Consider the following 26,480-nt stretch of genomic DNA (forward strand, 5'->3'; position numbering starts at 1 on the left):
GGGCTGGAGCAGCTCCTGTATGGAGCCAGGCTGAGAACATTGGGGCTGTTGAGGCTGGAGAAGAGAAGCTGCGTGGAGAGCTCAGAGCAGCTTCCAGTGTCTGAAGGGGGCTACAAGGATGCTGGGGAGGGACTCTTCATCAGGGACTGCAGTGATAGGACAAGGGATGATGGGTTCAAACTGAAACAGGGGAAGTTCAGGTTGGGGATAAGGCAGAAGCTCTTCTTTGTGAGGGTGCTGAGGCGCTGGCACAGGGTGCCCAGAGAAGCTGTGGCTGCCCCATCCCTGGCAGTGTTCAAGGCCAGGTTGGACACAGCCTTGGGTGCCATGGTTTAGTGTGAGGTGTCCCTGCCCATGGCAGGGGGTTGGAACTGGATTATTTTAAGGTCCTTTCCAACCCAAACCATTCTATGATTCTATGTCTTTTCAGTGACTCTGCCGATAACTTCCCTGCTGCACGTTCTTTTTTGTACAAGCAATTATAATTGTGCAAGAAGAGGAAGAGAAATGCTTTGGAAAGGTTTATCGGGGTAGGCAAATCTTAAATGAAAATCCAATATTTTTTTTTCTCTTTGCCATGCATTTATCTCCTCTTGTTATTCCTTCAAGTCCAAGATATTCGTCATGGTCTGAACAGAGTAGGAGGAGAAACAACTGCTTCTGATAGCGATGTGGTCAGTCGGCCTTAGAGCATCTTGAGTGTTTGCCAAGGTTCCCATCCACCGTGTAACAAGAAATCGATTGAAGAGCTGCTTTTTAGTTTTCTGAAGGGGAAAATCTGCCTGTAGCAACCTGGATGACCAAGCTGGATGCTTGGCCTCTCTGTAACGCTCTTTCACTTGAGGAAGGTACCTTGAAGGGTATCCATGTCCTGAGGTGTTAATGCCTGGATGGGGTTTCGCATCCTTTGTCCTTACCTGGCAATTCTGTATCTGGACAAGGGGGATCAAGTGCTTCCTCAGTATGTTTGCAGATGACAGCAAGTTGGGTGAGAGTGTTGATGTGCTGCAGGGTAGGAGGCTTGGTCTTGATGATCTGAAAGGTCTTTTCCAACCTGTTTGATTCCATGATTCTATGTCCAGTGAGACATGAGGATAGATTAGTGCCATGCAAGCAACAGCCCATGGGGAAACTTTATTCCCATTAATCATCATGGGAAGCTCTAATGAAAGACCAGCCAGATAAATTGTCTGGTAGAGCTTTCTAGAAGATGAGAGAGAAGATGATACACCAGGATTTGTGCTACAGGGTTGGGATGCTGCTGGGATGTCCTCTCCTTTTCCCCCTGTTGTTTGTACAGCTTCATGGGTTGGGTTCTCCTGCATCTCTGATTCATTGCAAGGAGCTAAATTATGGGGAAAGCGCCATTCCCTACCTGTCTGGTGCATTCATGAATTGCAGGTTGGGTTTATGGGTTGCAATGTGGTGCCCAGTTGATGAAAAACAATATGAATGATCGTAAGGTCCTTTCCAACCCTAACTATTCTATGATTCTATGAAGGGGAAATAATTGATCTCCTTTCCTGCCTTACTCTGTGCAAGGACGAGTCAGCACATCCACAGAACAGTAATGCATGCAAAGCCTTGCAGTCTCTGCCTCTGCAATTGCACCCTGTACCCATTAGCTGCAAACATCAGTATTTACACCCAAGGAGGCCACTCCTGCTCTTACTGAGCTGTTTGTTATGCTCTGGTGCTGGTGGCATTTAGGCCCCTCTATAAATGATCTTGTTTTTATGCCAATAAAAGCCACTTTGTGAGCTCCTAAGTGGATAGTCGGGGAAGTGAGTAATGAATATGTGTGTATCTATATAAAAGTTCTCTGGGCATGTTAGGTTTGGGAAGAGCTCAAACTCTGCTGTTATTTATAGAATGATGTAGGTTGGAAAGGACCTTAAGATCACCTAATTCCAATCTGCTGCCATGGGCAGTCTCAAGCTAGACCGTGTCACCTAATGTCAAAGAAAGACTTTCCTTTGCTCCATGAGAAAGCTGGTGAAGGATCATTGAATGCAGGCTTTATAGCTTTGTACAATGAAGTTTGTGCCTAATTTGGGGCTCCAAGCAAAGAGTCTCTTCCACAGCAGGAGAGGGGTTGGTTGTGTGTGGTTTTGGTCAGAGGACCTTTGGGATGGTATTGTTGACACTGTGGGCAGTGCCTGTCATGATCTATTCCTGTGCTTGGAAATATTTATTAGCATGCATCCTAGATGGGAAGCCAAAAGCCATGTTGTTTGGCATCTGTCAAATCCCAGGCTGCAAAACAATGATGCTTTGGGAATTCTTTCCTTGCATACTTCCCCAAGCTGTTTTTCCCATGAGTGGTATCTCTCTGGTCCATCCATATCCTGGCCAAAACTGGCTTTGTCTGCAGCTTGATAAATACCAGTGTTGTTAGGGATAATGTGAAAGCAGGTTGCTCATGGAATATGTCCCATGTCATAGAATGATTTGGGCTGGAAGGAGCCTTAAAGCATCTCCAATTCCAATCCCTGCCACAGGCAGGGACCCCTTCCAATGGAGCAGCTTGCTCCAAACCCCTGTGTCCAACCTGGCCTTGAACACTGCCAGGGATGGGGCAGCCACAGCTTCTCTGGGCACCCTGTGCCTTACCACCCATGTCATGTAGAAGAGCTGCAAGATTAGCACATGGTGTATTTTACAACCAGTGAGTGGTGAACCAGGAGAAATCCTCACCTTTGATTCTCTGGGTTGTTTTCAATGCGAGCTCTTTTGAACGTCCAGGAAATGTCCTCTTCAGGTCAGCTTCCTAAAGGAGAAAGGAAAGTCAGGCTGGCTGCGATGCTGCTTTGAAAACCCTCTCAACTACAGCAAGCTGCAGAAACAGCGGTAATGGCAGACGTGCTATTTCTGTACCACCTTCCATTGGAGGAACTGAAATGCTTTAATCAACGTGCAGCTCTTGATGAGAGGGATAATTATTCCCACTTTTAAGGAGTTGAGAATGAGAGATTCAAATGCCATTTCTGATGCTGCAGACTGTTTTATGGCAAGGAAATGAACTGAGCTTTCTCTCCAGAGAGCATTCTCCCAGGGTGCTTTGGTTGTCTCCAGGGCCAGAAACGTTAAGTTTGAATTGGAATGGTTTCTGGAATGGTGAATCAGGAATGTCCCTCCCCTGGGGGGCTCTTGTATCTCATCTCACTTGTGATGTCCCCTCCTTGTTGCTTGTCTTTGTGCTTTTTGCTGCTGTTGGTTATGCAGTAAATGAGTAAAATCAGATTTAATTGGGCTTTACTATTATTTGGGCATTTAACAGCTCACGTGCTGACCCTACCATTGGGAAACACTGGGAAACAAAGCAGTTGCAATGCTTTTTCAGCATGTTCATAGAGAAATCAGGGTTTTGTTCCTGCATGAAACAGGATGGACATGATTGACTTATCTGCAAGTTGCCTGCTTGCATTTTAGTCATGGTGATGGGTACTGAAAGCATAGAGCTGCATGGGGATCTCTTGGCTTCCCTCTAGACAAGCGTGACAGAGTTGTTCTTACATGATTCGACTTGGTTATGCCTGAGTTATAAACATCACAGAAAATGCCTATTCGCAACAAATGCGAAGTGTGATTTGTCAGGGATGCTGGAAAGCAAAAAGGGGACCTTGTGTTAAGTCAGACCTTCAGTTCCTTTGCTGCAGCTTTTATTAGCCAGTAATCTTTGCTTCCTGTCATTCTCATTTCAGAGAGTGGTTTCTGGATATCAGAAGCATTTAGATACCTACTGCTTTATGGCTTTCCTTGGTCCTGGAGTCCAGCTGACCCATGAGGCAATGCAGCTGGATAGTCAGCCCTCGCAAATGCCTTTTTAAGCTGTCATTGCTTGTCATTTGTGACCCTGATTGAGAAAGAAGAAAGAACCAATGTGGGTTTGCACATGGGGAATTGTTCCGGTTTGCCTTTTGGGACCACTTTTGTTGATGCTCCAGGTTTAGTTTTCTCCCTCTGTGTCTGCTGGTGTGGGCATGGGCTGTGCAGGTGGAGCAAATGACCACTGTGAGGGCGATGGTCATAAAAATGATCACTGTGAGGGTGCTGAGGCGCTGGCACAGGGTGCCCAGAGGAGCTGTGGCTGCCCCATCCCTGGCAGTGCTCAAGGCCAGGTTGGACACAGGGGCTTGGAGCAAGCTGCTCCAGTGGAAGGGGTCCCTGCCCGTGGAAGGGGTCCCTGCCCGTGGAAGGTGTCCCTGCCCATGGCAGGGGTTGGGACTGGATGAGCTTTAAGTTCCCTTCCAACCCAAACCATTCTGTGATTCGAAGGTGAAGACACCTCACTGATATAAAGAATGCCACTCACTGCCTCCTTTACTTAACAGATTTTCTTCCAGCACTGGCTGGTGATGTTATCACCTTCTCAGCTAGCAAAGAAATCCTTGGAGAGGGGTGTTTGTGCCAAGCATCATGACAAAGCAGCAGGTTTAGATTCTGGTTTGCAGACACTTGCTGCTAAGGGTAAGACACAGGAGAAATAAACTGTCCGAGGAATAAGCTTAGTGGCTGTTTCTTCTCCTAGTCCAATCCTTTGCCCTTGAGTCTGTTTGCCATCTGTTGCAGACCATATGGGATAGGACTTTGCTCTGAACCAGAACATTTTACAACAGAATTCCTGTAAATGCTCCTGAAACACAGTCATTCTCTTTACATAGGGATAAATATTCAGTATTTATCTTATCCACCATTTTTCCCAGTGAAAACCATGCTTATTAAACTCATAAATACTGAACTTTAAAGAGCTGGAGGCACATCAGAGCCTGGGATAAGACTGATCTGATCAAACTGCAAAAGCAGTCTGGGTCAGCTGAAATAGGGTCAACAAAGATGAATGCAGAGCTATTTCCTCTGGTGCTGAGTGACCTGTTGAGATGAGGGTGGTTGGGCTTTGCTTGGAGGTGTTTGGGGTTTTAATGACTGCAACCTTTCTAGGCCTGGTATAGGGCCCAGCTAGCCAAATGGCTCATTTCCAACCAGGGGCAGAAGCAAACCCACAAGAAAAGACCCTCCAGAACCCCCAGGATGGGCCCAAAATGATCCTCATTCTGGTAATCTGTGTTTCTGCTATTTCTTGAGTAAGAGGTGGTACTGAGGCCATTGCATGTAGTGGTCTTCATTGTCTCTATTCTTAGTTAACTTACATGGTCCTTTTGATTATGAAACCTGCTTTCACTCAGCCCATTTTTAATCTTAAACCCCATTGCCTCAGGATATTGGTGCTTTAATTAAAAAGTGAATCATAAGCTGAATAAGCAATTCAACAGCATCATGTGCCTGTGAAAAGGGCTATCATGAGGCTGGCAGGAATAACATCCTCAGGAGACACTGTGGATGCAGTCCTGCTGCTTGATGCTGATGAGAGCTCAGCAGGGATGCTGTGCCCAGCAAGGTGCTCACTTCAGGTGGAGCTTGGACCCCATCCAGTTGGGCTGTGCAGAAGTGATAGGCTGTACTAGTTTATTTTTCCTATGTGAGGCTCATCAGTAGAGGCTGAAAGAGCTGGTCCTATTTAGACTAGAAAAGATAGCTGCCTCCCCTTGGCTTCCATATAGGCAGAACATTCGGTAAAGAAGAAGGGAATAGTGCGTCGTTAGCATCAGTAATAGGTTTGTAATACTTGAATCCTTCCATTAGTATGGCCAGAAGCATTGGGTGTGTTGTTTGGGAAGGATCCAGTAGATTAGATTGGATATAAGGAAGAAGTTCTTTCCTGTGAGGGTGCTGAGGCACTGGAATGGGTTGCCCAAGGAAGCTGTGAATGCTCCATCCCTGGCAGTGTTCAAGACCAGGTTGAACAGAGCCTTGGGTGCCATGGTTTAGTGTGAGGTGTCCCTGCCCATGGCAGGAGGTTGGAACTGGATGACCTTAATGTCCTTTCCAGCCCAAATCATTCTGTGAATCTATGATTAAAACCACATTGTCAGGAGCTGTGGAAGAAGAGTAAATCATGTTGTGAGGGGTAGGTTGGGGGAACCCCCATTGCTCTGTCCTGTTTTCCCATGAATTGGATGCTCCCTAAGGGATTTCTGTTCACCTCTGTGCTGAATGAATGAGGGAGGATATAATTGCAGGAGGCAGAGCTGGTCCAGGACATTATTATTCCTGCAGGAAGTCCTTTGGGTCCATTAGTAGCCACAAACAGCCCTGGCTGCAGCTGTGAACTGTCTCTGGAATGGCGCAGGAATTCCCATTGTAGCACCATCAGGAGTTGCCAGTGTTGTTTCTGTGATGAATAAAGCTGCTGGGGGGCAGTTAGATGTTGTTTCTGTTCAGTGAGGCACACCTAGAGAGAAACTGGTCCTCTATGAAGAATAAGGGGGGAAGGAGGGACATGCAAGTATGCGTTACCCCTTAGTCTGGATACCTTCATCCCTTTGCTTGCAAGCAAAACTCAGCTTTGCAAGGCTGCAAGCTCTGAATCCTGGAGGGAATTAGTGGTCCTGCCTGACTGCCATTTGTGGTGGTATTTTTGGAGGCTGGGAGGTGTTTTACCAAGAGTAATAATGTTATTTATAGAGATTTGGCTCTCTCTGTTACATCTGTTACCTACATGACGGCAGCCCCAGTAGGAGCACGTATTTCAGTAATATGGTCCCTGCCACATTCTTTGACCTGCTAAATTGAATTGTAAATGGAGCATGTCACAGCTCGGCAGCCTCATTCATGGCCTTCTCTAACAAGGTGTGCAGCGAGCTATTAGCTGATTCTTTACAATAATCAAATGAGATTTGTCTAAGATATGCAATGACTTGCTTCAGGAAGCATCTGGTTAGCTTTTGAAGCCTCAGCAGCCACAATGGCAGGTGTATTTATTCTTCCTTTTTCAGACCCGTTGTATGTTAGGCCCAGTTTCTTCCTTTTTCTTCCCATTTATTTATTTATTGGCAGATGTAGATGTATTTATTGCCAGATATAAGGCAGAAGTTCTTCCCTGTGAGGGTGGTGAGGCCCAAAGAAGTGGTAAATGCTCCATCCCTGGCAGTGTTCAAGGCCAGGTTGGACAGAGCATTGGGTGACATGGTCTAGTGTGTGGTTTCCCTGCCCATAGCAGAGGGGTTGGAACTGGATGGAAGATGGAAAGGAACTAGTCCTTTCCAACCCTGATCATTCCGTGATTCTATGCCTCTTCTGCAAGACCACATTGTGTTACTGAGGAGCGCTGCATCAGCCAAAACCGTTGTGGTGTTTCTAAAGTGGCCACACTGGATCAAATCAGTTGTGTTGACTAATATTGCCTTCCAATCAGTCCATGTCCCACTTGGAGAAGACTGTACCAAATGGAAGTAAGGCTCCATAGAATCATACAGTGGTTTGGGTTGGAAAGGACCTTAAGCTCATCCGGTTCCAACCCATGCCATGGCCAGGGACACCTCACACTAAACCATGGCACCCAAGGCTCTGCCCAACCTGGCTTTGAACACTGCCACAGATGGGGCACTCACCACTTCTTTGGGCAAACTGTGCTAGTGCCTCCATACCTCATGAGATTTGAAGTTCTAAGCAATGGCAAGGAGAAGAGAGAAAGCTGAGGGTGTGTTCAAGTGGAGTTTAACACCAGATGTTCATTGTCTTGGTTGTTCGATGGAGAGATAATGAAGCCTTTGGCAGGATACAGAGTCCTGTGAGAGCTGAGTGATGCAGCACAAATCGGTGTAGGAATTGCAACATAGGTGCCTTGCTTCTGTTCCTGATGTATGTAAGGGCTGGTAGGTCAACATCTGCTAGTCAAGGATATTGATTTTTCTCACTGCTTTGAATCCTTGGAGTACAAAGTACTTTCCCTTCGTTATATCTCTTTGCAAAACAAGTTTCAGCCATTAGGTGTACTTTTGGCAGTGAAACCAATTACATCCTGGGCTGTAATAGTGACAGCCACTGGAGAGATGTGGGTTTTCCTTTTTACCAACACTGAGAGACCACATCTCGGTCTGGTTTGGGGCTCCATAAAACCAAGGCAGGCAATAAGAGACTGAAGTGAGGCCAGTGGGGCCAGCTGGGATGTATGAGGAGAGGCTGAGAGATGGGGTTGTGCACCAGGAGAAGGGAAGATCTTGCTGCTCTTTAGAACTATCTAAAGAGTCCATGTAGAGAAGATAATGGCTCTTGGCAAGAGGCAATGGATGTAAGCTCCATCAAGGGAAATTCCTGTTAGCAGGAAAGCTTCCTCCCACGAGGGTGGCCAAACCCTGGAGCAGAACCAAGGGGAAAGTGGGTATTTCCATCCTTGGAGACATTCAGACCTTGCTGGGACATTGCCCTGCAACAACCTGAGTTGGCTTTGCTTTGAGTGGGAGTTTAGGGCAGAGCCTGCCAGAGGCTTTAAACATCTCTAAATGTTTATTGGGGTTTGCATTTCAGCTTTGACACTGATCAGACACCTCAAACTAAACCATGGCACCCAAGGCTCTGTCCAACCTGGCCTTGAACACTGCCAGGGATGGAGCATTTGCCACCTCTATGGGCACCCTGTGCCAGTGTCTCAGCACTCTTACAGTAAAGAACTTCTTCCTTATCTCCAACCTGAACTTCCCCTGTTTCAGTTTTAACCCATCACCCCTTGTCCTATCACTGCAGTCCCTGATGAAGAGTCCCTCTCCAGCATCCCTATAGGCCCCCTTCAGACACTGGAAGCTGCTCTGAGGTCTCCATGCAGCTTCTCTTCTCCAGGCTCAACAGCCCCAGAGTTCTCAGCCTGGCTCCATACAGGAGCTGCTCCAGCCCCTGCTCATCCTCGTGGCCTCCTCTGGCCTTGCTCCAGCATCTCCATGTCCTTTTTATGTTGAGGACACCAGAACTGCACACAGTTCCAGCTGATATTTGTTCTTGTTTACCCTCAGTTCCTGGTTCTAAGGGGCACAGCTGGGAGATGCTGTCATCTTTCATTTTCCGAGTTGATTTAATAACCTGCTTGAAGATGACGTTCTGCTGTTTGTTCCAATGAAGTCCAGTTGGGTAATCTGGAAATGAGGAATCACGCCATCAGTTTTCCTTTTGTATTCACTGGATAAACGTTAGCTTGTCTCCTTTCTCCTCTAAGCTAATGCTGACAAATGCCTGCAGGGCATTGAGTCTCGAAAATGTCAGAAGAGCATAGTGAAGACTCCTTAGTAAACTCCTCATTGTATCCGGGAGTGAATTTAGATAACCTGAAAACACACTTGAGTAATGGTGGTGCTCAGTTTGAGTCCAGCTCTTGTGTTTGCTCTTGAGGTAAAGAGCAGTTATTTAGGACTATGTGGCCTTGCTCCTTTGACAAAACCCATTCATTTCCTAAGGCAGGTGCTCGGGCTGGTGGATATTTAGGGACTCGAGGATGTGTGCACTGCAGGAAGATAAAATAGCTTTTCTGTCTTGCTGCAGTTGCAAGTTTTGGATGTCTTTGTGGATGCTGTCTGAATTAAAGCCTTCAGCATGGAGATTTACAGTGTCTTAAGGGAAAAGGATAAGTAAGTTGTGGCAGGGAGATGGAAATGAGGTTCATCCACAGCAGTTGCTTAGCTGCTCTGGTTAATAGAGCTTAGCTCCTCTGAAAGCTCTGCATTTTATCTGGTAGGTCCTTCAAGAGATGAAGGCTTGAATTTAAAAGGAGTGATGGGAGAAGTGTTTAGGTACATAATGATGGGGCCAAGGACAGAGGAGGGACTCAGGGAGGCCTCACTGTAGCCCAAGAGGAAGCCAGGGGGCATCTCTACATCTGATCTATGTGGAGCTATGGAGGTACTAATGTAACTTGGCTGAAGTTACTGCTTGCTGTAGTGGTTTTGCTGTAACTCTCATTTGCTCCTGCATGATACCCTTAAATAATATGGGTATCTGTGCCATACACATGGATATGTCCCTGCCTGTGGCAGGGGGATTGGAACTAAATGAGTTTTAAGGTCCCTTCCAACCCAAACCACTCTCATTCTGTGATCCTTAGGCAATAGGATGGTATCCTCAGGTAAGCGGATCTGACCAGGGTGTATCAAATCAGGCAGTCTAAAATAGCTGTTGTCCAGAGATCCTAGTTCTGGCAGGGCAGAAGTGATGCAGGGTGGTTTTCTTCAGCTGTGCGTGTGACCTGTGGTGGGGAGAAGACTGAAGCCAACAGAGCATGGACCCGACATTGAGTTGTGTGCTAATAGAAACCAAATGAGGTTGGTGGCAAGGATTATAATAGGAGTCAGTTTGAGAGGCTGAGGTCTGTCCTGTCACTTGCCCCTGTCCTCAACATCAAATCAACCAGGTTGGAAAAGCCCTTCAAGATCACCAAGTCCAACCATTCCCAGCCCTGCCAAGGCCACCGCTGACCCATGGCATTGAGGCCTCGTCTCCATGGGGTGTGAACACTTGCAGGGACGGTGACGGCAGACTGTTCCAATGCCTGAGCACCCTTTGGGGAAGGAATTGCTCCTTATGTCCAGTCTAACATGTCACATCACCCCTCCAGACTTCTGTGTTATCCCTTTTGACTTTTCCATACCGCCCAGTTTGCAGCTTCATTTGTTCCAGTCCCAGTGCTGAATGGGTGGAATTGATATCTTTGTATGTATGGTCAGATATATGTGCTGTTGCTCTCCATCTGCCTGTGCACATCCTGACCAGTCTACTGCCAGCTTTTGCAAGGGCTCAGCCTCTGTCCTGTTTCCTCTGACAAGAAATTCCAACAGCCTCAAGTTGAGATGCCCTTTAGCAAGAAATTGCTTTAAAATATGGTATTTCCTATAAAAGGCTTCTCTTTCTTTTGCAACTGGAATTTTCTGACAAGAAAAAGGGGAAAGGAGGGAGGGGAGACATTGTCAAAAAGCTTCTTCCTGCCCAAGCTTGACTCTTATTCACTTATTTAGTTATTTTTAATGAATGAACAGGAGGGTTACTGTGCTCAGGAGGCAAAGAATGGGTAGGGGTCACCCTGAAGACTGAAAGCTATGGATTCCTAGAGGCACTTTGACTTGAACAAGAGCCCTCTTCATGTGGGATGAATGACAATTCCTAAATCCCATTTATCCTTCCAATTGCTCCTTTATTTCTAGCTGGGGAACACAAGCTATGCTTGGGAGAGGTTCTCCAGGAGGTTCATCGGCCACCTTACGTGGCATGCTGTGGTCCTGGTTTGAATGGTGGTACTTGTAGAGATGCTGGATGTTGAGGTTGTTAACACCCCTTGTACACCAAGTTACTGTAGAAACCATCTCCGGTCATGGGGGCTGGAGGTGGAACATGTCTCTACTAATGTTGACAGCAAGAGACCCATGGGGTGGATGGTGAGGAGATATTCACACTGTCTAGTGGAAGGTGTTGAAAGTGAGAAGATGGCTTCACAGGCTCTTTATATAGCCAAAAGGAGGAACAGCTCCATCCAGAGCAAATTTAGACCATTAAATCCAAACCTTTGTTTGGAGCAAACCTCTGGTTGAGTGCACGTGGAGAACCACTATAGCCTTAGATATATGTGTAGGTAATATTTTTGGCCAGGGTAGCTCTGGATAAATACAATTCCTGGTTTTAACAGTGTGGAGAGATTTCCTGCTGTGTTTTTTCAGTAACTAGTTCTAAGAAACAGCCTTAATGTCTCTGATCTCAGAAACCTCTGACCAGAACACAGATCCCATCAGCAGGAGAAACGGAGGACCAGTCTTAACTAGCTTGTTAAATTGGATTATTCTGCCCAATTTTCATTATAATTCAGTGTTAATGTGGAGAAGTGAGTCAGATGATTTTATGGCTTGTTCTAAGCATGGGACTGTAGAGTTTTGGATCTGGAAAGCTGACTGGTTTAAGAGGTTGTTGAAAGTACAGGTGTTTAAAAGGAGGAATCCCAGACTGGTTTGGGTTGGAAGGGACCTTAAAGCTCATCCAGTTCCAACCCCTGCCACAGGCAGGGACCCCTTCCACTGGAGCAGCTTGCTCCAAGCCCCTGTGTCCAACCTGGCCTTGAACACTGCCAGGGATGGGGCAGCCACAGCTTCTCTGGGCACCCTGTGCCAGCGCCTCAGCACCCTCACAGGGAAGAGCTTCTGCCTTATCTCCAACCTGAACTTCCCCTGTTTCAGTGTGAACCCATTACCATTAACAGTGGTTTATCCACTGTTCTGAAATAATGAATCAAGCAATAAAAGGTTTCTTGGTTCAAAGCCAGAGTGCAGGGAAGAGAGCTGGAGTTTTTCTATTGATTTCAGTGGCTCATCTGATCTTTTGCCCTTCAGCCTCCCCGCTGTCATGCTGCCTTTCCGGTTGGTAGCAAATGCTACCTGTCTTTCCTGTCTTTGCTCTTCAAATGAAGGTGGGGTCTTCACGTCGTGGTCTGTGGTGAAAAGCTATTTTTTGCCCTTGCTCTGTGGTTGAGGGTTTTGGGCTTCTCTTTGTGATGTTTCTTGATGTAAAACCCTCTGGGCTAAGGAAGCTTTGAGTCTGAAGGGAATCAATAGTTGTGTATTTTTCTCTTTGTCTTCTTTTTAACTGAGTTTAAAACTGTCAAAGTTCAAATTCCTCTTTCGAAGAACTGTCTTCTGTTACTAAAAGACCAAGGTATACCCATAATTGTAGAATCCCAGAGTGATTTGGGTTGGAAAGGACCTTAAGAACACTCAGTTCCAACCCCCTGCCACGGGCAAGGACACCTCACACTAGACCGTGTTGACCAAGCCCCTGTGTCCAACCTGGCCTTGAACACTGCCAGGGATGGAGCATTCACAACTTCTCTGGGCACCCTGTGCCAGTGCCTCAGCACCCTCACAGGGAAGAGCTTCTGCCTTATCTCCAACCTGAACTTCCCCTGTTTCATTTGAACCCATCACCCCTTGTCCTATCACTGCAGTCCCTGATGAAGAGTCCCTCCCCAGCATCCTTGTACCCCCCTTCAGACACTGGAAGCTGCTCTGAGGTCTCTACGCAGCTTCTCTTCTCCAGGCTCAACAGCCCCAATGTTCTCAGCCTGGCTCCATACAGGAGCTGCTCCAGCCCCTGAGCATCCTCATGTCTTCCTCTGGACTTGCTCCAACAGCTCCATGTTCTGATGTTGGTGACCCCAGAACTGCACACAGTGCTGCAAGTGGGATCTCACGTGAACCCATAAAGCAAACTCAAATTGTGAATATATGTTCGTTCTTGTCTTCTTTCAAGCCCCCTTATGCTCTCTGGAGGGCTTTCATGGGGCACTGTGAAAAAGGTCATGGTAGCCCACTTGCTTCACTCATCTGACTTAAACTTCTTCCACAAAACAGTAGGTTTTTCCCTCTGGCTGGTCTCAGTGGTGGCTTAGTGTGAAGTTGTTCCTGTTTTCTGGCTTTTAAAGGAGAACATATTTTAATCAGGAAAAGAAATCTGCTTTTTTTTATGCATCTCCATTTCCAATCAACCACATCCTCACCTGTATATTTAAGGCCCTTGGGGTGATATTTTGTTCGCTGTGGTTTCAGCTGCTTTGGGGACCAAATGCCACAGAGGGTTTGTTGTGAATGTTGGCACTATCCTCACAGTTGGATGTGAATCAAAAGGGGGACTGTGAAGCCCATCTGTTTCCATCTGTGGGCTGCCATCATTAGCTCTACTGGTATAAACTGGAGTGAGCTTGCAGCAACGCTGCAGCATTGGCATTTGATTTCCTTCCTCGGAAAGCTTCTAGGGATGCATGAGTTGGAAAGGACCCGACTTCACCCATGTTGATTGATTGCTGGAGAGTCGTTTGCTATGAGCTAATCTGGGTAGGAATGGAGCTCTAATCCATGCAGTGCTGGCGTTTCCTCTTACCCAGTCACAGTTCAAAGCAGGCTTCTCTCTTTCTAGTTCACTTTGACGCTCAACATTGCTTCTGGTTGCCAGAGAGGATGTTGGAGGCGGTGCGTTTGCTTTAGGGGGGTCTTCCAGTTGTATCCCAAGGCCAGAAGGTGTAGAAGCATCTCAAGGATGCAAATCCTGCTGTTAGCTTGGGATGAGCTGACAGATGTCAGCAACCACCATAGGTGGAGGAGGGCATTTCAGGACTAGGGTTGACTGGGGTGACTCCAGCAATATCTGTGAAGCAAAATGTTTATGCTCTGCTTCACCCATCTGCAGGCTGCCAGGAAATGATCTGGCTCCAGCCTTGGCTTGAATGGAGCAGCCCTTGAGCCAACAGTGCTCTGCCCCTTCTGAAAACGCAGCCTCCTCCTCCAGCTGGGTGCAAAGAAAGAGTAAGAGGGGCTGCTTAGCTCATTGACCAGCATTTCAGTGGCCTTTGGGAATATCTATGTTAGGAAATAAGCAATTTAATGTGGTCTCACATGTTGTATCCTTTTGTTTTGCCTCCATGCCCCAGACAGGGCCTGGGACATGCTGATAGACCCATCTTAATTATGACAATGTTTAAACCTCATGACCAGGGACATGTGTGAATGTAGTGATAGCCACTTCAGATCAATGATGTCTCACCCTGGGCAATCATGATTTTTAAGATCTTAAATGCTCTTTCTCAGGTCAGTGTCCAAATTACACTCTGTTTACATCCTGATGTTGTGCTGATCTGCTTTTTGGGAAGATAATGGGTAATTTGGTGATCTGCAGGCTTGATAAGTACTCAAGTAAATCATCAAATGGACACGGTTCTGGCTTCTTCAGAATGGCACAGAATTGAGTTGGGTTCACTCCATAATTCAACAGGGAATGACTGGGGCAGGCAAATGTGCATCAGCTCTGCGTGTGGCTGGTTTTGGCAGAGGTTTGATTTTCTGGTGACAGCCAGAGAACCTCCTCTAAAGGAACCTATTTAAAAGCATGGCTTTGGTGGTTAAAGAACTTATTTGGTTTACAAATGCTATTGTGCAAAGGGTTGTTGACCTGGCAGTGTTCAAAGCCAGGTTGGACACAGGGGCTTGGAGCAAGCTGACCTAGAGGAAGGTGTCCCTGCCCATGGCAGGGGTTGGAGCTGGATGAGCTTTAAGGTCCCTTCCAACACAAACCACGCAGTGATTCTATGAAACAGTCCTTGTAGGTGGCAATGTGCATGCGCACGAACTCCATAATCCCTTCTACAGATCCTACAGGAAACAATCCTCCTAAGCCTCTACTCTCCTGCTACCAGTACCAGGCTGTAAATAATGATGCGACCTCCATCTAGGTTGGGGAGTTGCAGCTAAAGAGGCTCGTGCAGCCATCAGTTAACCAAAACTAATCCCCAGATAGGGAAATCTCTTCCCTGCGCTGTGATATGACTTTTTTGGCTGTTTCAAAGAGCTCAAACTAAAGCCCGCATCACAAAAGCAGGTAAAATGCATGAGCCAACTTCACAATGAGTCACAAACTGCATCATTGTGTGGTAAATTCCTTTAATTGGGTTTGTTTTTTCGCTGTTATCCCTTACTTTGAGAATTGGTTATGTTCCCACCTGACACAGGTGGGGATTGGGAATGCACCAAAGTGGTGGAAAACGTGGCTGTAATGCTGATTCTTTTTAATTCTTATTTTTTATGGATCCTGTGATTTTAATGAATCAAGAAATCCCTGACAGACTGAAACTTGGCGACAGGTCTCAGTCTTCATTTTCTTCCTTTTGGGCCTCTTCTCATTATGTCTGTAGATAATCTTGGAATAAGAAATCACATTTCCATTGCTAGAAGTGGCCTCACAACAGACCTGAGGTCACAAGCACAGTGGTACATGTAAGACACCTGGTTTTGGTAGCTCTTCTGCAGCACAAAAAACTTCATTTTGTGCCTGATCCTTTTAAATGTTCTCATTTCAAGATCAGTTTTTCCTTACTTTAATTGATATTCTCTCCATTCTTCTTTGGGCTATGGCCATCTCATTGGGTGTGCTCTGCAAAGGCTTCATCCATGCACTGGTTAGCTCTTTCTGAGGTTAACTGAGTGCATGGTACATGTCCTCTGTAGACATTTAGCTGAAGGATAAAGGTGACTCTTCATTTGTTGTTTTTCCTTTAAAGTTAAATGTTGATACAATGAGGTTAACACCATTTAATGCCATTCTGTAAGACACAGCTGCATCTTCATTAGTAAGTGGTATGGCTCAAGAGACGAGGTTTGTGGAAGGAGATAGTTGGTGCTGAAGTCCTGATGTCCACACAATAGTTAGGGTTGGAAAGCACCTGAAGACCATCTAGTTCCAAACGTTTTGGAGGTGGTGGTGTAGTCGTTTAGGATTCGCTTCAGTCTGGAATGAGTGCCCATTGGTAGTTGATATACATTGAGTTCACTCCTGGAGCACATCTGGTTTTGCTTCACCCAAAGCCCTTTAGTCGTGTGAACCAGAGTATAGAAAACAGGACAAAACATGAAGCTACTTCCAAATTACATCCTGGTAGGAATGAAGGTGTAATACCTGTACTTGGTCAGGTTCGTTTGCATGACAATACTGAGTGCAGTGTGAGCTGAGCATGTTTAAGCTTAGCCCAAATAATTGGTAACTTGTGAGAACATCCATCATATCCTGGTGTGAAGAGGGATAAACTGAAAGAGAAGGAGGGAGAGTTTTCTAGAACTGCCAAAATGTCAGTGCTGACATTCCTATAAAATCTCATGGAGCTGAATATGGATGTCTTCTGCAAGCACCTTCAAACCTTCTAGTGGTCCTGTTTGAGCTTCCATAGGTGAGGTGGCACCATTTCCTCCTGCTTGCAGCTGTGATTGAGTGATCAGGATGACCCCATTCTTAGCAGTAGAGGCTTGAAGCTGTTGAATGGTGCAGATTTCACCTTGCTTTAAAGCATGTGGGAGCTTGTGAAGTAGGGCCCTCTAAAACTCTTCTGATGAGGGGTAGTTGAGGAGGTTGTAGAGGAGCCAGGCCACATCCAATATGTTGTATACGTAGGTCAGGTTGATGTAGGTTCGGATTTGGGCTCAGTCTGTGCTAAATAGCATCAGTGGTGCTGGGAAGATGTTCCCTATTCTTGACCTCACTGAAGTATGCCAAACCTTAAAGAATTGGACTGGGTTTACACAAAATCAGCCAGGCAAATATATCTGGCAAGTGCAGCATCAAGGACAGACCTAAAATAGCTTTTGGAGAGCTTTGACACAAGCTCTGCTACTTGCATGTAAATGAAGGAGAAAAAGCACAAAAAAAATAGATACATGAAACTTAAAGCCCAAACATGTTCTGAAATGTTTTCCCTTGGCTTATCAAACCACTGTCATCCAGTGCATGAAAGCTGGCCAAGCTTATCCCATAATGACCTTTAAAAAGCTGAACGATTACTATGTTTTATATAGCAATATTGGTCCAGCATTTGAGATACTTTAAACATCACTCGCCTTGCAAAACCTGTCCAGTTAACTGATGTAGCCGTGTTGCTGATACGTGCATGGTGTTAGACCCAAATGGGGAGGCAAAACCCAGCTAACTATAGGGGAAAGTGAGGTTTCAAAGCTTGGAGAACCATAGACTGGAAGGCACCAGGAGAAAATAGTCATAGTCTGCTGAAAGGGTTAGGAATTGCTTCTTCCTGGGGAATTTTGGTGGGATGGGGTGAAGGTGTGAGTGGTTTTAGGTTGGGGTGTTTATATAATCCAGATGTTCCATGGATTATAATGCAGAACTCCTGGGTCGCAAAGGGTTGGCTTGGCTGTGCAGTGGTGGTTGGTGTGGAGGAGGCTCATCATGGAGAGATGCTGCAGCCTTGCTGTTGGATTTGGGACTGGGGAAAGCTAGTGCTGGTTGGAGGTAACATAGGTGTTGTAGATGGCATCCTGCTACCAAAGGTGGGGTGTTCTGGGGTAACTCTGCATTCCAACCACAGTGCTTTCCTTCCAGGAGGTCACTTAGAGAATCGTAACATCCCAGACTGGTTTGGGTTGGAAGGGACCTTAAAGCTCATCCAGTTCCAACCCCTGCCATAGGCAGGGACCCCTTCCACTGGAGCAGCTTGCTCCAAGCCCCTGTGTCCAACTTGGCCTTGAACACTGCCAGGGATGGAGCATTCACAGCTTCTCTGGGCACCCTGTGCCAGCGCCTCAGCACCCTCACAGGGAAGAGCTTCTGCCTTATCTCCAACCTGAACTTACCCTGTTTCAATTTGAACCCGTTACCCCTTGTCCTACCCCTCCAGTCCCTAATGAAGAGCTGCTCCAGCCCCTGCTCATCCTCGTGGCCTCCTCTGCACTTGCTCCAACAGCTCCGTGTCCTTCTGATGTTGGTGGCCCCAGTGCTGCACACAGTGCTGCAAGTGGGGTCTCACCAGAGCAGAGCAGAGGGGTAGAATCACCTTCTCTGACCTGCTGGTCACTTGTGAGCGTAGATGCAGATCTATGGATAAGGTGGAGAGAGTATAGTTTTTGCAAGTATGGCAGAGCAGTTTGGCCATGTGGTTTTGAATGCACCCAGTAGTTGCCCTGTACAATTCCCATTTTACCTCCTTCTGGTCCCATTTATCTGAAACACGAAGACCCTCATGGAACGGAGCTGGTATGGAGGTTTGATAGAATTTGGCTTATAAACTTGAGCTGAGTTGAAAAAGATGTTTCAACCACAACCCCAGCCAAGAATTGGGAATTTCTAGCAGAAAACATCACTTTTGGCAGAGCAAAAATGAAATAATTCCAAGCCTTTTTGTTGCTTTCTTTTTTCTCTTGGCACTTCTTATAAAACAGAGCCTCCAAGGAAGAGCTGTATCACAAGATAGGTATCCAGGGCGATGCATGATGGAAAACAGTCAATATACAGTTAATAGCTTCAGCCCTTAAGATGGAAAAGGAAGGCAAGGACTAGTAGTATTTCATATATCACTAAAGCAGTGTTTGTGTTGGTTACGTTGTTCTGCATAATTGGAAAGCCATGAGAATAGAGAAAAGGGCATTTTCAGAAGAGATTAATGTTGTGCTCAGGGTCTGGAAGGAAAATATAGTAGTGGAGTTACTCATTCACTTTGTCAGTTTGCATCCCTTCTTGATCACTCTGGGAAGAGAAGCTTCATATTTTCCATAAAGGATGTGTTTCAGTGGTTTGTTCCAATCAGACAGGATGCTGGGTGGGAACAGAAACATGTGTGGACTATTGAATGCCTGCAGAGTAAAACCAACAAGTAGAACGTGGAAATGGGGCTGGTTAGAGAGAGTTTGCAGCACTGTTCTCTTCATGGATGTCGTTGTGTTTTGGGATTTCACTCATGCTTTTGGATTAGGGCACTGACCACAAGTTTGGGGGGTTTATTGTTTTGTTCTCTATGTGTGTGTGTAGAGTATTATTTGGGAACATTCATCAAAGCTGAATGGTGGTGTAAATCTCCATTAACCAATGCTGCTGTGGTCTCTCCTCCTGGAAAACACTTGCATATGTGGTGGTGGTGGGAATGAATGAATGTTGGGGATGGGTGGTTGGCTTTGCAGGATCTGAGTGTCCTAGGGAAGGAGTAAGGAAGGGTTTGTATATGCGCATGTAGTAGCAGCATCCATAACCTGCTGTGTAGACTTTGCCATTTGATAGCTACTCGGTCATTTAGGCTGAGAGTAAGATGTCAAGTTGCACCTCTCACAGGTGAATGGGAAAGTTAATTCAACAATTGCCTATAAAATACCCCAAACACAAACAAAAAAGCCCAGCTCTGTATCCAAAATGTTCCCTCATTCCATGTGCCTGAAGAGCTGGAGATGCTGAACCAGCGCTACATAACATGGATCTACATAATGGACCTCTCTGCCCAGGCCGGGGAGCAGGGTGGCATCTCCCACCTCCCCCAGGTTAAAAAGGTCCCAAATCTACCCTTGGAAATACCTAGTTAACTCCATCCAACCTCCACAGCTTCTGGATGGAATGTTGGTTAACATGGGGGCACTGGCCCTGAAATGGGCTAGTATTAATGCTCACCTCTCTTTCTATCCACAGTGGGAGCGGCTCTGGTTCCTCATCCTCACCTCATCCTTCTTCCTGACCCTGGTTTGGTTTTACTTCTGGTGGGAAGTTCATAATGACTACAATGAAATCAACTGGTGAGTAGAGCTTCCCCATTAGAGAAGCAAGCCCTTAACAATTTTGGCTGCCATCAGACCTCCTTAAGAGTTGTTTGACATTGCTTTGGATGCATTTGAGTCTTTCAGGTGGAGCTGTTAATGACAGTAGGGAGAAGTGAGTCTGCAGGAGAGCATCTATTGCTTATCATCACTGATAGAATAATGGAGTGGTTTGGGTTGGAAGGGACCTTAAAGCTCCTCCAGCTCCGACCACTTCCACTGGAGCAGCTTGCTCCAAGCCCCTGTGTCCAACCTGGCCTTGAGCACTGCCAGGGATGGGGCAGCCACAGCTTCTCTGGGCACCCTGTGCCAGCGCCTCAGCACCCTCACAGGGAAGTTTCTGCCTTATCTCCAACCTGAACTTCCCCTCTAACAGTTAGAACCCATCACCCCTTGTCCTATCACTCCAGTCCCTAATGAAGAGTCCATCCCCAGCATCCTTGCAGCCCCCTTTCAACACTGGAAGCTGCTCTGAGGTCTCCACACAGCTTCTCTTCTCCAGGCTCAACAGCCCCAATGTTCTCAGCCTGGCTCCATACAGGAGCTGCTCCAGCCCCTGAGCATCCTCATGGCCTCCTCTGACTTGCTCCAGCAGCTCCATGTCCTTCTGATGTTCAGGACACCAGAACTGTATAGATATAATGTGTGTTTCCTACTGTGTGCTTTCACAGATGTAATGTGTCCTCACATCTCTGTTGCATGCCTTTAATGGAGTTTGGGATAGGTGTTTTCCCATAAGGAACCAAAGTTGGGGCTGGAATCACGTTGAAGCATTTGGTTGTGTTCAGTGTGTTTGTTTCTCTGGCCTGCTCTTTTGGGAGGTTCCTGAGCAATTTGGCTGCAACTTTCTGCAGAATATAAATGACAAAACCTCAGCCTGAAGCAGAGACGGGTGTGGAAAACTTGGTAACGTTGGAAGGAGCTGAAAACGAGCTTTCCAGAGGGATCTGATGTGGAGTTCGGGTGTTATCAGCTCCCTCCAGTGCTGGAAATGATCCTCCCTTTTACTGTCTCCGCAGCATCTTAAACCACTTTGACAGTACCTCGGTCTCTCTTCTAACCAGGCTGCCCTGACATCATCCTCTTGTGGGCTATAGCATGTAAACTGTGGTTTGCACCACAGTGGGTAGTTGATCCCTTAAATACATCACATGCTTTAGATGCTGACATTGTGGGAGGGAGGGTGTTCACCAACCCAGTGTTCACCAACTCAGTGACGTGAGCTGGCTCCTCCTAGGAATGGGGTTTTCCTCTTTGCTCAGACCCCCACTCTTAGAACTGAAGCCATCACCATTGCTCTTGGTTATTTGTAAGGCTAGAAGGAAAAAACCCCTTCTTTTAAAGGGTATTTTGGAACTCCTTTCTCTTCCAGTTTATACCAACAATAAAGATGTGAATGCTTCTAGTCCACTCCAGTGCAAAGCCAAATCTGTCTGAGCTTAAAGTTGGATAAGGCCTTGGATGATATGGTTTACAGCGAGGTGTCCTGCCCATGGCAGGGGGGTTGGAAATGGATGATCTTAAGGTCCTTTCCAACCCTAACTATCCTATGATTCTATTCTAAATAAAATCATGTGGGGATGAAGTAAAGCTCTGGGGATGCTGTGAATGGGCATTGCAGCCGCAGTGCTGCAAGGGTTGGGTTCCCAAATACTCATGCCAGAGTAGGAGGTGATGTGCAGGTCTGCTCTGGATGCAGGATGTACTGGGGCTTTGAAATCACAGAATCCCAGACTGGTTGGGTTGGGAGGGACCTTAAAGCTCCTCCAGTCCCAACCCCTGCCACGGGCAGGGACCCCTTCCACTGGAGCAGCTTGCTCCAAGCCCCTGTGTCCAACCTGGCCTTGAGCACTGCCAGGGATGGGGCAGCCACAGCTTCCCTGGGCACCCTGTGCCAGCGCCTCAGCACCCTCACAGGGAAGAGCTTCTGCCTTATCTTGGTTTGGTAGTTCTCCATTGGAACCTTCCCACATCATTCTTGACCTGGGAAGCCAGTTTCTTAACCCAGCTGTGCCAGAGGTGGCTTAAGAGGTAGCAGAAACCTACAACTGAACACAGCAATCACTGCCTGTGATTCAGGCAGCAGGTTTGGTGTCCAACAGTGGATGCACCTATCTCTATAAAACCAATTCGGCCTAATTAAACTGTGGCAGTGATAGGATTTAGCTACATAAAGATGGAAATTTGGCCTTTCAATTTGTGAAGACTTAAGGGAATATTCTGCGATTGAAATGGGCTTTAGAAAGACAAGGAAAATTATAGGCTGACATGTATTGCTGCAGGCTTTAACCTTTCCCTGTGAAGCTGAACATGCAAAGAGGTCCTTGTGGACCTGAAATTTCGGTAAATATCTTCTTTTTATAATTCACTGCCTCACCTTTTTGATGTCCACATTTAATTGCGTTGTACTTCAGCTCTCCAGTGTGCAAGTGATGTACTACAATGGGAAGCTCAGCATTGATTAATGAAGGATGTGGGAGATGCTGCATTTGGGAACCTGGCTGTGTTCCCTCTGGAGCAGGACTACAAATACAAGTCTGTGTAGCAAATACCTTGTTCCTTAGTCATGGAGAAGGCTCATGTGCTTCATAACTGCCATGGAAACAGTGTTTTAAAGCAGTCATTTGCACATCAAGTGAAGACCTGACACATCAGAGGGCCACTTGAAGGGACATCAGAGCAAAAACTTAAACGTACTGAAGCTGAGCTGAGGAAGCTTTTAATGGTGTCATAAGCAAAGACTTCAGAGGAGCCCTCTTCTCTTTCTTCCCTCTTTTTTAGTTATAGCATATCTGAATCCCTCCAGATCCCTTTTGTTACAGCTCTTTGAGTCCCTAAGCAGAACCTGAATGATGGCCATCTTTGGACCCAAGGATTTGCTCTGTAGGTGCTATCTGAGAGCATTACTCCTGGACAGCGTAGATGGAGCAGTTGCCAGGCCAGAGTTTGTGGGTGATGAATGATGCTGGATTTGAGTAGTGGGGTGTAGTTGAGTCTTCAATGTGCTCACACACAGCTTTAGTCTGTTGTAACCAAAGAAAGGCCATGAAAAGCCTGGGTGCTCACCTTGGTCTGTTCATTAGATGAGCTGATGAGTGTGGTTGAGGAAGGCCAGTGAGACCTGAGCCCCACATTGACTGTGAGGGTGCTGAGGCGCTGGCACAGGGTGCCCAGAGAAGCTGTGGCTGCCCCATCCCTGGCAGTGCTCAAGGCCAGGTTGGACACAGGGGCTTGGAGCAAGCTGCTCCAGTGGAAGGGGTCCCTGCCCGTGGCAGGGTTTGGAGCTGGAGGAGCTTTAAGGTCCCTTCCAACCCAAACCAGTCCTGCTGCATCATCCACCCTGTAGCCACCCTGTCCTTGCTGTACCAGAGGATTAGCATGGAGATGAAGTTAACCCAATTCAAGTCAACCCAGTGATGTTTTCCTTAAAAATCCAGTGGAAAAAAAGTCTAATCCAGGTCAGGCTTGAACTCTAAGAGGTTGCCATAAAGGTTCTTGGGTTTGGCTGCCTCTCTCCTGATGTGGTCGGGCGTGGGCATCGTTCTGCATTTCTGGCCAGGGAAGGTAGTTGACTGAGTCTCTTGCATCTTGCTTTGCTGTAATGTGCTTTAATGTCTTTTTAATCCATCTCCAGAACAGTTTTACTGGGAAGTGTATTGCTATTCACACGCAGATTTGACATTTGAGACCCAGTGCTAGGCACAAAGGACAGTGTTGCTGCTGTGATATCTGGTGCTCCTGTTCATCAAGCTTTTACTGCCCATTGGCTTCAAGGAAATGATGAGAGGCAGGATGCTGAGCTGAACCTGCCTTCTGAATATAGGGTTGGGAAACCTAGTAGCTGAGAGTGGGAAGGATAAATAGAGGAGAGGAGGGAAGAAAAACCACCTTCAGCAGGAGGATGAAGCCTGTTTCTTTGCCTGTGGGTTGGAGAGGTGGTGGGGAAAGAGCCTTGTGGTCCCAAAAGCTAAGGTGGGGAGTGAATGTGGGTTTCTCTGTTCCTAGAGCAGTGCTGTGACCACTAAGCTATAGGAAAAGCATTTGGCTTCTATGGTTTGCTGCTGCTAAGCTTTGAGGTGGCAACTGTTCTTACCTGTGTGCAGGGAAACTGGGGAATTCACTGGGGAGGGATGGCCTAGAGGAACCAAAGAAGCTGTTTTGGAGGTACATGCTTTGACGATATACCTGTAGGATGTCGTCTATGCTTCGGTATTGCTTTAACTGTGCCTAAGTTCCTGCTCTGACCCTCCAGTGCATCAGGGCATGGCTGCTGCCTCTTGCTGAGGCTGGACCACAAACCCATTGAATGGTCCATCTCTTACTTAAAGCTTTAAGGTAATCACAAGGACCAGGAGAAGGGAAACCACTGAGCCAACCCCCCTACAAGCATCCTTCAGGCTGGGCAGATGAACCCTTTGGTCAATTGAAGATGTGACCTCCCTACAACTGCCTGAGAGGAGGATGGAGCCAGGAGGGGCTGGGCTCTGCTCCCAAGGAACAAGGGATGGGACAAGAGGAACCGGCCTCAAGCTGCACCAGGGCAGGTTTAGATGGAGCTGAGGACCAATTCCTGCCCCAGAGGGTGCTCAGGCATTGGAACAGGCTGCCCAGGGCAGGGCTGCAGGCACTGGCCCTGCAAGGGTTCACACCCTGTGGAGACGAGGCCTCAGTGCCATGGGGCAGTGGGGGCCTTGGCAGTGCTGGGAATGGTTGGACTGGGTGAGCTGAAAGGGCTTTTCCAACCTGGCTGATTCTATGAAGAAGATGCATTTCCTCCAACGAGCCCCATTTGGGGAATCTTGAGCCCAGTTCCTGACGATCTCCACTCTTGCAGGGCTGGACCTTAGCTACAGCCCACTGGAATAAGAAACACCATCTCCAGTAAGTGCAAGAGGCCCAATTTCTTCCATCACTTTGTCCCTCTACAAAGAGCTCTCACCTTGAGGATACACCAAAGCTTTGCACAGCAATATTAAGTTTCCTTCCCTGCCCTTGCCACCATCTCTATATTGTATTTATTAGTCTAAAAGCACGCGGGACAGTGTTGGATCTATTGTTTAGGCCATGGATGGTGTTATTTTTCCTCTTGTTTGTAGGGAATATTTGTGGGAAAACTCAAGCTCTGATTCTATATGGAGGTTGTATTGTTGTTTTATGGTGGTTTTTCCTTTTACCAACATACCCTTGTTGCTGTGTTTTGACAGACTTGTCCAATTCCTCTTTGCAGAGTTAATTTACCGTGAGGAATCAAAGCACAAACCCTGGCTTTTATTTCAGAGTGACTTAAGCTTTTTGCTGCCTATTTCTCCTCTGTAGAGTGGGAGCAAAAAGACCCATTTTCTAAAGGTTTACCTGAATCCAGGTGAAGCTGCTAGGGTGTTGAATCTCTTCTTAACCTGTCCTTCACACTTCTCTTTCAGGTTTTTATATAACCGAATGGGATATTGGAGTGACTGGTCCATTCCAATACTTGTGACAACTGCTGCTGGCTTTACTTACATTACAGTGTTATTGGTGAGTAGAAGGAAATGTCATTTCCTAGAGAACTGGGTCCTTGTTGTTAAACGCACGTGAACTTCTCTGTCCAACTCTCCACCTTGAGCAGTTTTCCTTTCAGAAGTGATTTCTCCTCCTCTCTTTGCCTTAAGTTGCCTAAAATCAGTGGAAAGTGAAGGATATACACTTTGATCTCAGATGATCAGGAGCGAAGACAGAGACCCTGATGTCAGTGATGCAGTTGGCCTGAGGAGAGATACAGCTCTTGTTCCCCTTAGTATGGTTCAGTTTCCACTCTGGTGTCTGGCAGTCACAAGTGCAAGTTGTTTCCCCTTATCCCCTCATTCCCCTCATCCCAGCATCCAGAGGGTGCTGGGACCTCCAAGGTGATGTTCATTCAGGTAGCATCCTGGTACCTGGACACAAGTAGGCGCTGATCTTCAAGGTGATGTCCATTGAAGTACCTGGCCCCATTCAGGCACTGCTCCCTATGGACCCATGGACCAGCATCCCAAATCCCTGCCTCTTGGAGGTGTGTTTCCCTTCACATCCTTGGTTTTGTAAAGGAACTGTTGGTACAACTGAGCCAGGTGGTGTCTTCTCAACCATCCTCGTGCCAGCCCTGCTTTCTGTACTGGCCTGTTTGGTTATCTTTATGGATGGTGATATCCATGTTCCTATATGTTCAAACCCTTGAAGGTTGTGATGTGCCTATGTCTGACTCTTGGTTTCTTCCTCCCAGATACTAGCACTATGTCACATAGCTGTGGGACAGCAAATGAACCTGCACTGGCTTCACAAGGTGAGTGGACTCTTCTCAGCTTGGAAGTGAGTGGGAGCTCTATAAAGCAGGAGTCTCAGGAGTACGTGGAGCTCACTGTCATGGTCTTGAGAAGAGCATATATTGTAGATGTCTTTGGTTCATGCGTCCTCATCTCAGAGCAAATTGCACAGTTGGATCAATCAAAGCCTAGGGACAAAGGCTTTGGTGAAGTGCTTTGGGGTCCCTGCTGACAGATAGGGAGCTGCTTTTGGAGACGGGTACACACTGAGTCATCA

General features: G+C 46.9%; 1 protein-coding gene across 5 annotated transcripts in view; it reads left to right on the forward strand.

Moving 5' to 3' along the window:
* GDPD5 (glycerophosphodiester phosphodiesterase domain containing 5) overlaps positions 1-26,480 on the forward strand; it is a 168,370-nt gene that overhangs the window by 98,482 nt on the left and 43,408 nt on the right. For all 5 annotated transcript variants that reach the window (XM_061351406.1, XM_061351407.1, XM_061351405.1 and 2 more), the window contains exons 3-5: positions 19,801-19,904; positions 25,346-25,439; positions 26,164-26,223. In XM_061351406.1, the coding sequence (XP_061207390.1) occupies positions 19,801-19,904; positions 25,346-25,439; positions 26,164-26,223 (258 nt within the window). The remainder of the gene's footprint in view (positions 1-19,800; positions 19,905-25,345; positions 25,440-26,163; positions 26,224-26,480) is intronic.

This window comes from Neopsephotus bourkii, unplaced genomic scaffold (genome assembly GCF_033783945.1).
Source record: "Neopsephotus bourkii isolate Nb327-2 ecotype Australia unplaced genomic scaffold, CSIRO-AGI_Nbou_v1 NB_580, whole genome shotgun sequence".
Taxonomy (NCBI): domain Eukaryota; kingdom Metazoa; phylum Chordata; class Aves; order Psittaciformes; family Psittacidae; genus Neopsephotus; species Neopsephotus bourkii.